Source organism: Copadichromis virginalis, linkage group LG3, assembly GCF_057382275.1.
Source record: "Copadichromis virginalis isolate Kocher_CV1m ecotype Utaka linkage group LG3, C_Virginalis_male_GT1.1, whole genome shotgun sequence".
NCBI lineage: Eukaryota > Metazoa > Chordata > Actinopteri > Cichliformes > Cichlidae > Copadichromis > Copadichromis virginalis.
This window is the reverse complement of record NC_140620.1, coordinates 62,409,126-62,419,759: the sequence shown is the minus strand read 5'-3', so window position 1 is coordinate 62,419,759 and position 10,634 is coordinate 62,409,126. Positions and strand designations below refer to the sequence as shown.

Here is a 10,634-nt window from a genome sequence, read left to right as displayed (position 1 = left end):
CGAGGCTGTTAGTCTCTCCCAAACTCAGCTACAGGACTTCCAAATGAATGAAAGCAGCAGAAGTGGCTTTACAAAGGAAAGAGGAAGAGGAGAAGAAGAGGAGAGGGAGGCCACCCTGACCATCACTCCAGCTGAAAACATCACACTTCCATTAAAGTTGGTGAGGAAATGTTGAGCAGGATGAGCTGCTGGCTAATCTGGAGGCTGTAGCAGCAGCTCACAGTCACAGTGGATTTCCACTCATGAAAAAGCTCTGGCTGCTTCATTTCTCATCTCATATCAGAGACTTTAATGCTTCACTGAAGCTGTACTGTGATGCTTCCATATCCCAGTGAGGCCTCCATAATGATTTCAGCTGTTCTGTACACACACTGTGTGCCCTGTATGGCTCAAAGTCTCTGCAGCCTGTTTTTATCTGCTATCATCAGATCTTCATCATCCTCATTCACATCCCTCACACACTCTACAGCCTCATCAGCACTGACTTCATCTTCACTGACTGATGGAGCACAACATGAACCTGTGGAGGCTGAAACACTGTCCTGTCAAACATCTCCCCGTCACCACTCCACTTCTGTCAGCCTTTAAATGAACCCTGCTCAAGTCTGTCACTTCTGTTTGGAGCCAAAAGGAAAAACTGTTGTTCAGTCGTTTGGAAAGACAACATTTCTGAAAGCACTCAAACTTCTTCACATTTGTCTTCAGACACATCCTGAACATTTAGGAACTAAAGAAAGTTTCAAACATCAAAGACATGAAATATAGAAAAACAACAACAGCCGCAGTCAGTGAACTCACCTCAGAGTCTCCAGTCGACAGTTTGGACTCTCCAGTCCAGCACACAGAAGCTTCACACCTGAATCCTGGAGGCCATCATTTCTGCTCATGTCCAGCTCTGTCAGATGGGAGGGGCTGGACTTCAGAGCTGAGGCCACAACTTCACAGTGAGACTCTGAGAGTCGACACTGAGTCAGTCTGTGATGATAGAAAATATAAAATGTGTTATTATAAAAGCAGAAAATCTGCATTATAAACACAGACTGAATGTATATGAAGACAAAACAGAGTGAGGTCATAATCTGATGAATCTGCTCTTCACATCTGTGCTTCAGCTCCTCTTACTGTGTTTGACATGACACAACGATTGAGTCTCTCTCAGACCTGCAGACTTTTAATGAGAATCTTTGTTTGGCTTTAATCTGCAGATGAAGGAGGAAGATGGTGTCACATTTAGGCTTCCATAATGTCCACAGTCTGTCACTGAGATCTGATCCAGAGTCAGAGTGAAGACACACATTTGGACTGTTTCCTGTTTTGACTCCAGAACATTTTGAATGAGTTCAGCTCAGTGAAGAGTTCCAGCTGGAAAGATGATCTCTGTTTGCTACCTGCTGTCAGGTACGACTGTTCACGTCCACACGCAGGAAAAACCTGCTGACTGTTACCAAACGGAGCAGAAATCTCATCACTGGACAATAATGATGAATGAACTCAGAGCTGCTGATATCAGATCTGATTTCAGGGGAACTAAACACAGAAATGATTGGCTCATTTTAGCTTTCTGAGCCATTATCTGCTGGTGTGTCGCTAGTTGGCAGAAAATGATTTGTATTCCTGTTCAGGGCTTCAGTGTTTATGAGTCCAGATCCAGGTGACAGCAAGTCAAAATGATGTTACCTGTCTGTGTCCAGCAGCAGCCTGTATTCACTTTGAATATTGTTATAACCTGACATGGATCAGTTTGTCTTTGATTGGTTTGTAAATGTCACTGTTTCCATTGGACCTGAGTGACGTACAAAGACAGAGAGGGAGAGAAAGGAGAGAGAGGATGGAGACAGCAAAGAGAGAGCAAACACAAACAGGTGAGAGTGGACAGGTGACCAAGGTCAGCAACCAATCAGAGAGCTTCTGTTTGACCCACAGTCACTGATGATGACTGCACATAACCAAGCAGTGTGTTACTCTGATATCAAATATGGATCCTGCTCTTATAATAATGATCATCAGATGATATTATTGTGTTATTTTGTAGCTGAATACAATGTTTGTGTGATTATCAGTGAAAGAAGCAGTGAGGAGGATGGCGAGAGAGGACAGAGGGTGAAGTTAGAAACACTAAAAGGATTTTTCATGGATTTCATGGATGATTTGAGTGATTTCCAGCAGGACACTTAAACATGTCAGTGGACGTCCTAAAGAACATATTCACTGATATGAAACGTGTCATTGAACAGGATTAATATCAGTGGAAACATGGTGGAAACAGCTGTGACTGCATGGATGTGACACACTTCAAATCTGTTCTCCACTCTTGGATTTGGGATCCATGGAGCTGCTGCTGAGTCTGTACAATAAAGGAATGGTGTGGAAGGTTGCAGCGTACGGACACAAACACTTTGTGGTTACAATCTGATTTTATTTTCAACATTAAACTACTAACCTACACTGATCAATGATGTTAATGATCACATCTGGACTCACCCAGCCTTTCTGCAGTTCCTCACAGCTGGAATCAGTCTCTGTTGTCCCTGCTCTGATGTGTTGTACTTCTGCAGGTCCAACTCATCCAGAACCTCCTCTGACATCTGCAGCATGAAGGCCAGAGCTGAGCACTGGATCTCAGAGAGTTCCTTCTCTGATCTGTTCTCTGACTTCAGGAACTCTTGGATCTCCGGAAATAATGAGAGGTCGTTCATCTCCATCAGACAGTGGAAGATGTTGATGGTTCTGTCAGGAGAGATTTCATCACTGTTCATCTTCTTCAGGTTGTTGATGACTCTCTGGATGGTTCCTGGACTGATCTCTGTCTGACCCAGCAGACCTACTAAGAGTCTCTGGTTGGACTCCAGACAGAGGCCATGAAGGAAGCGAACAAATAGGTCCAGGTGGCCATTTTTACTCTGGAGGGATTTATACATGGCTCTGCTCAGAAATACATCAAGTGATTGGAGATGTTTGTTATCAAAAAGACTGAAAATCATCTTGGTGAAAGATTCTGATTTTAGAAACATCTTCAGCACCTCCGTCTTCCTGTTGGTGTGACAGTGGAACATGTAGACAGCAGCCAGAAACTCCTGAATGCTCAGATGAACAAAGCAGTAGACTGGTTTCTGGAAGATCACACACTCTCTTTTGAAGATCTCTGTACAAACTCCTGAGTACACCGAGGCCTCTGTCACATCCAGACCACACTGCTCCAGGTCTTCTTGGTAGAACATGATGTTTCCTTTCTCCAGATGTTCAAACGCCAGCCTCCCCAGCTTCAGAAGAACTTTCCTATCAGCCTTCGTCAGCTCCTGTGGACTCGTCTCACGTCCCTCACGGTACTTGTTCTTCTTCCTCTTTGTCTGAACCAGCAGGAAGTGTGAGTACATGTCAGTCAGGGTCTTGGGCAGCTCTCCTCTCTGCTCTGTAGTCAACATGTGCTCCAGAACTGTAGCAGTGATCCAGCAGAAGACTGGGATACTACACATGATGTGGAGGCTCCTGGATGTCTTCATGTGGGAGATGATTCTGCTGGACAGCTCTTCATCACTGAATCTCCTCCTGAAGTACTCCTCCTTCTGGGCGTCAGTGAAGCCTCGTACTTCTGTTAGCCTGTCAACACATGTAGGAGGGATCTGATTGGCTGCTGCGGGTCGGGAAGTTATCCAGACGAGAGCCAAGGGAAGCAGATTCCCCTGGATGAGGTTTGTCAGCAGCTGGCTGACTGATGACTTCTGTGTGACATCAGACAGCAGCTTCCTGTTGGTGAAATCCAATGAAAGTCTGCTTTCATCCAGGCCGTCAAAGATGAACAAAAGCTGAGAGACAGCCAGCTTCTCTGCTGTGACCTTCTGTAATGTTGGATGGAAAACATGGAGCAGCTCCAGAAGACTGTACTGCTCATCTCTGATCAGGTTCAGCTCCCTGAATGAAAGCAGAACCACCACACTGACATGTTGGTTCTCCAAGCCCTCTGCCCAGTCCAGAGTGAACTTCTGCACTGAGAAGGTTTTTCCAACACCAGCCACGCCGTTGGTCAGAACCACTCTGATGGGTCTCTGTTGGTCAGGTAAGGCTTTAAAGATGTCCTGGCACCTGATTGGAGCGTCATGGAGGGCGTCCATCTTGGAAGCTGTCTCCAGCTGCCTCACCTCATGTTGGGTATGAACCTCTTCACTCTGTCCCTCTGTGATGTAGAGCTCAGTGTAGATCCTGTTCAGGAGGGTTCTACTTCCTGTTTCATCACTTCCTTCAGTCACACGTTCACATCTCCTCCTCAGACTGATCTTATGTTCATCTAAAACCTCCTGCAGACCAACATCTGCTGAAAGAAAGAAAAACAATGAGACTAAAGAGAAAGAAAACTCTTCAATGTCTGAACAACACAAGAAGTCCAGTTTTCAGAAATGAGTCCATCAGCAGACAGATGTTCAGTCTTACTTTGTACACAGCTGCTCTGACTGGCTGTCTGCAGTCCAGCTGTGGTCCTGGATCTTTCTCCACACTGTGCAGAAGCTCTGATGGTGACACAGAAAAGTCACAGTGGAGATACTTCTGTCCACCTTTGATTAGACTCATTATAAAAAGGAAAACAAAGTTTGAACACAGTCATGTTTCCAGTTCACTGACTTACATTTATTCCATGGACACTCACTCTAACCTGAAGCACAGCTACAACCCAACATTGTTGAGGCCTCATCTCCTCCTTTCCTGACTGTAGAGGTTAAATATGCAACAACCAACAAATAAAAGAATTTGGTTCATTTCAAAGAAATTCACACGGTGACCAAGTAAAGTAACCGTAGTAAAGGAGACAACATCCCGTTGATGGTGGGATTATTTGAAAGATTTGCTTTAGTCACGTCACCAAATGCAGTTGAACCACCCGTGGATCCATGTTTGACCATTCTACCACTCTGAGCTCTGCTTTTGAATCATTTTATTATTATCATCATTCATTTATTCATTCTTTGGAGGGGGGCTATTTCCTAATGCCGCCCTAATAAGCTGATGTTCAAGGGGAAATATAACAGAAACTCTTTCAGTGTCATTCATTAATAAATTAACAGATAAACTGTGAAGAAGAAAAAAACTGAGATTTAAAGGAGAGAGTGAGAAACTTGATCATCCATCCTCATAATACATGTTTATCAGTATCTGCTGTGACCATACTGCAGTAATAACTACAAGTCTACATTTCTGTGACTGTTGATCAATCACAGCAGGAATCTGAGCTCATCTCTGCACACAGAGCAGCTTCAGCTCTGGGATAAACTGCTCGCTTCACGTCCTTCTCAGCTCACAGACACTCATCCTGATATTTTCCTTTAACATTTGATGGTATAATTCATCTGAGTTTACACTTTATCTGCATGAATACAGAAAAACAGACCCAAACACCAGAAACCATCAGTTTCACCATGTAGAATATATTGTTGTTTCCTTGCTTTTAATTCAGAGAAAAACTCTGATTTGGATTTTCTCTGTTCTCTTTGCCACAGCCCATCCCAGCAGCAGCTGAAGCAGCTGACTGTCACAACACTGAATAACACTTTAGGAGGAATTTCAGAGGTCAGTAAAGCTCCAGTTTCAACATCAGTTAATTAATCATAGTTCATCATAAATGTGAACCTGGCTGGCACACATGTTAATGTTAGCCATTTAAATATTAGCAGTTAGCTGAGGCCACAAGAAGAAGAGGCCCTAGAAGAACAATGGATGATAAGATTAGATTTTCAAGACTAGGCAGAGACGTGTTTTCCTTCACTGTCTCTTACAGAGGAGGGAGCAGATACCAGACGAGGTCACGGAGGTACGGGGAGGATTCGCAGCAGACAGCAAGACTGCCACGTCCATGCGAGAGAGCGATGGCTACGATAATCTCTGTTTTTGTCTCCCTATATAATGTTGTACAGCCCATGTGAGGGTTATCCTCTCTGTGAACCAGATGCTTGATTTCACACAGAGGTCCACCAACTGACTTTGATCAGTTATGGAACGATTTACCTCGACAGGCTCCTTCACTCGCTGCTTTTAAACCTCCTTTAAAACACACTTTTACTCCCTGACCTTTGACCCAGTGTGACATGTTGACTCACTACCTCAGACAGCTTAAAATAGTCTTTTTGTTTTTTGGTGCTGCCGAAAAGAACCGTAAAATATCTGTCCTATATACAGTTATGTTCATATATTTTTGTGCTACATCAGGAAACTCAAAAACATAGTTTGTAATATTTTAATCCTTATTTTTAAAACTGTTTTTGTCATTTTTCTTCTCCCATTGCATCAAAATCATTATTTACACTGAATAAATGAGTCAGCAGCTCTCTTACATTGTTGCTGCAGGTTCATTACTGAACCTTAGAGGTATGTCTTTGGACCGGTCACTCCTCACAGACACACAGCTGGAGGCTGCAGATCCTGCTCCATCCTCTTCCTCCATCTTCTTGATGTCAGGGTGGAGTTAGTCTGAGAGGCAAACACACACACTCAGAGGTGCTGTTGTACTGGAAGCATCACACTGACGGGTTTCTAAAGTTCTCATTGATCATTTCATGGAGTTTCTGTGGTAAACACTGTCCTGTGACGTATGTGTTATGGTGAGGGTCATGAGGGCTAACCAGCCCCACTCCTTCCTCCTCATATTTCAGCCTGAAGCACAATAACAGCCTAAACCTAACCAGGAGGCTGTAACCTCAAAGGGACTTCATGGTTAGAAATAAAGGTTTAATGAAATGAAGCAGATCATAAAGACATGAGTTCCAACTTTAAAAGAAGCATCCACACGATGACGGCACAGCAGAGGAGCACTTTCTCTAACACACTGATTCAGTTCCACTGACACAAGGACACACACAGGAAGGCACACACACACAAGCCTTTATAAGAAACAACACAATCATCTGCGCTTGACTTGTCAATCCAAGTCCTTAGCCCATGAGCCCGCGGTATCAGACCACAGATATTCCCTTACTTTGAAAAAATAAAGACAGTTTTCAGAACAGACCTGATGTTTATGCTACAGCCTGTTTACCAATATAATCAATATCAGATATCAGAGCAACAGAAACCTCGGTGATCAGGACGCTGGGACTGAGAACAGGAAGTGGCTCAAACGTCACAGTTTCATAACGTCACCCTGAACTCCACTCACGGAGTTTCTGTCGCCATTGTAGTTTTTAAAGTCCCGTGATAAAGGCGGGTCTTTCTGTGAATCCGCACGCTCATTGGCTAATAACTTGAGATTGACACATCGTTATCCAATGAGCGTGCGGGAACTTCCGACATAAAGTTGTTTCCTTTGAAAAACCAAAGTCTGATTATTTTTGCCTCCACTGACGGAGCCTGTTGTTCCCGCCACAGAGACACAGTAATGTCAGAGCGGTGTTAACACTCACCCTGCCTCAGCACAGCTCTCACTCTCCTCCTGCTCTCTCACACTAAACGGAGGCTCAGCTAAACTCACTTCCTCTCTACTTACAGGAAACCAGCGCTCAGAGGAGCCGACCAGCCTCACATTTCACCCACAGACACGAACAGCGTGGAATTATTTTATGTCATAAGAAGAAACACATTCATGTTAACACTCACCTGCCTCAGCTCCACCTTCCTCCTCCTGCTGCTCTGAACGGAGGCTCAATACTTTCACTTTCACTGCTGCTCCCTAAACACAGAGGATGCTGGGACTTGTAGTTGTTTCCTTGCTGTGCCGTCTTCCTCTTTGTTTGTTTGTGTTTGTGTTCAAGATATTTCGATCATGTAAACATAGGGTTGCCAACTCCATGAGAAATAAATAAGGGACACCTCGTGGCCAGGGCCGGGCGACCCAGTTGTCTTCACCCTTCCCAGTGTGGTGAATTTTTTAGCTCTTTTTTTGTGTGTGAAATTATTTTTTAACCATTTGACTTGAATTTGATTTAAGCAGATGCATATTCTTTGTGATATGAACACATGAAAATCATTTAGCCATTTATTTTTAGCTCAAAATGACAACATTAACACAGTAAAACAGGTCTCTTTCTTAAACAGAAGCCTGTCATGCTTAACTTTTGAGAATAAAAGTAAATCTTTCTTTAAAAGAACTCTGTCGTGCTTAATTTAAAATTATATAAATTAATAGAAAACAATAGAAAGAAAAATATTCTTGTAACAGTGCACATTTAGTGCATTTACTGCAATTGGCTTCAGTTGAGGTATTATTTCAGCTTTTCTAAAGCTAATCAGCTGCTCCTGTTTGTAAACCCGCTTGTTCCCATGATTACGCATCATAACTCATCATCATTATTCATCTATGTATTACTTTTATGTATTAGTCATCTATTTGTTGTAATCATCTATCCTTGCAGTTGTTTATTACACAAAATAAATTATATTATCACACTTCTGGCCACATAGCGCTGATATTCACTGCACATGCCCATATTAACCTTAACCAGAGGGTTTAAAAAAACAAACCAGTGTCTACATACCATATCTGCTTCTGCCGTGGCCTGGTGGACAAAAACTTGGTTATGGGTTCCCTGAGCTTTCACGCCCCTCATGTTCTTCATGTGCCCACCACTAGAAGCATGCCTATGGAAAAAGTGCGCCGGCACACAGTGCAGTGCGCTTTAAAGGTGTTATCGTGCACTTTTCCAGCCAGGCGTTTTCCTTTTCCCATTCCTCCCTGTACTTTTTTTATTTCTCTGAGGGGAACAAACATTGCTCGCTCGTGAGCGTGTCACCACAGCCGCTCACACTGCTCATGCACAAATACGTAAACGTTGGTGAAAAAGACGGAGCAGACCTTCCTAAAGGCCGTTATAACCTTGCACTGCCAGTGGTGAGCTGCACCAGCTGTGGCCTAATGTGGTCCCCCTCAGTTAAGGACTTCCAGGGTGGTGGATATTGGCCTGGCACCTTAAATTTCTGCACCCTGTTTTCAATGGATGTCTTTCAGTCTTTCTATGACATTAAGAAGCTGCAGCAGGGATGTCACTTAAGGCCTTTGTCAAAGTGCTGGATGAACGAACAGCCCATTTTGGAAGGGTGAGTTTCTAAATTTGTCAAGTTTAAGGAAATTGTGCAAATCAATGTTTATGATGACTGTCCGTGAATATTCTGTTGTTTGTCCTCTACTTAAAAGACTGGCCGAATATCAGCTGATGCCTTCAGTAAAAGTTTCTTGGAGTGGAGTGCTGTAAAGTGTGAGGTGGACAGGATGTGCAAGGAGCCATGCTTTAGCTGCCCTGCCTGCACTCCAGACATGCTCGCCGTCTCAGTTGATGGAAACTGCAAGCTTTATCGCTTTCAATCAAATGCAAGGTACGTTATGCATTGTGTACATAAATCAAATATGGATTTGTACAAAAATTGTATTTTGATGTTTCTTTTCAAACAACTGTCACTGTGTTCGTTCAGCACTTCAGAGCAGGGGAACTTTGAAGGTGTCTTCATTAAAGAAGATGAGGAAGTTGCTGAGTTTGTGAAATACATCCAGAGACACACAAATGATGTAAGATACACATATATATCAGCGCTGTCAGCGTTAATCTTGTTAAAATGACGTTAACGCCATAACCATATACACATACGTGTGTGTGTGTGGATACATATTTGGATGGGTGGATATTTACTTTGTTTTTCTCTTGGTGTTGTCGTATTTACTTGACTTTATCTTAATGCACACTTCATTTTGTCACCATGTGTATTTAAAAAAATAAAAACATGGTTTTTATGAGGTGTTGTGTGAACGTGACTTAAGGCTAATTCAGCTAATTCTTTTGCATTTGTGTTAAAAAAGTTTGTCCCTGATAGGGCGTAATCACGTCGTGTCTTTGAGTGTGTAGGTCCCAGGGAAAGGGTTGTGTGGATCTTCATCTTGGACTGCAGCAAAGGAGTCGACCAAAAAGTCCACTGGGAAGTTGGATGAAGAGGGCATGGAAATAGCTGTTTGTTTGCTGTTAGTCCTCCTAGCTGCATTGAACATGTTTCGAGGGGAGATCTTTGCTTACCCCCTTTTTCTCCAGAGGAAGTTGGCAGCTAGCGTCCCAGGACATATTATGTTCCTTTGCTCCGATGTGGCCTGTAAATATTTCCCATATTTAACCAACGTGGCTCAGCAGCGCCCTGAGCTGAGGAACCTCTTGTCAATGCGTCCTTTTGGCTACGTTCACACTGCAGGCGAAAGCGCACCAAATCCGACTTTTTTGACCCTATGCGACCCATATCCGATCATGGTGTGACAGTGTGAACGGCACAAATCCGATATTTTCAAACCCAATTTGGGTCACTTTCGTATGTGGTACTGAATCCGATACATATCCGATGTTTCAGAAAGCGACTGCTGTGTGAACGGTCATGTCGCATTAAATCCGTCTTTTACGTCACTGACACAAGACAGACACCAATTATCAGCGCCGGAGAAGCGCCCGTTAAGACATCGCAAACGCTTCCTGGCCATCCGGTGAAACTGCTGGGAAGACAGCGTTGGAGAAACGTGAACATTTTATTTGTACTGTATAATCTGCAGATTCTGACAGAAATCTGCAGCTATCCTTTGAAGCACCGCTCCTCTCTAAAACAGCAATAAGGATAATTATTAGGTTATTTACATTATTATGTAAATAACAAAATAACTTAAAGCAAAAATTGGGAAACGTAAAGTCCGA

General features: G+C 43.3%; 1 protein-coding gene across 1 annotated transcript; it reads right to left on the bottom strand.

The window, feature by feature from the left end:
- Positions 1-2,477: 2,477 nt before the first annotated feature.
- Positions 2,478-4,496, bottom strand: LOC146716514 (protein NLRC3-like). Its single transcript, XM_085441505.1, has 2 exons — positions 4,426-4,496; positions 2,478-4,309 (listed from the first exon to the last, which is right to left on the bottom strand). The coding sequence occupies exon 2, from the start codon at positions 4,107-4,109 to the stop codon at positions 2,478-2,480; it is 1,632 nt and encodes a 543-aa protein (XP_085297631.1). The 5' UTR covers positions 4,110-4,309; positions 4,426-4,496.
- Between the last annotated feature and the right edge of the window lie 6,138 nt (positions 4,497-10,634).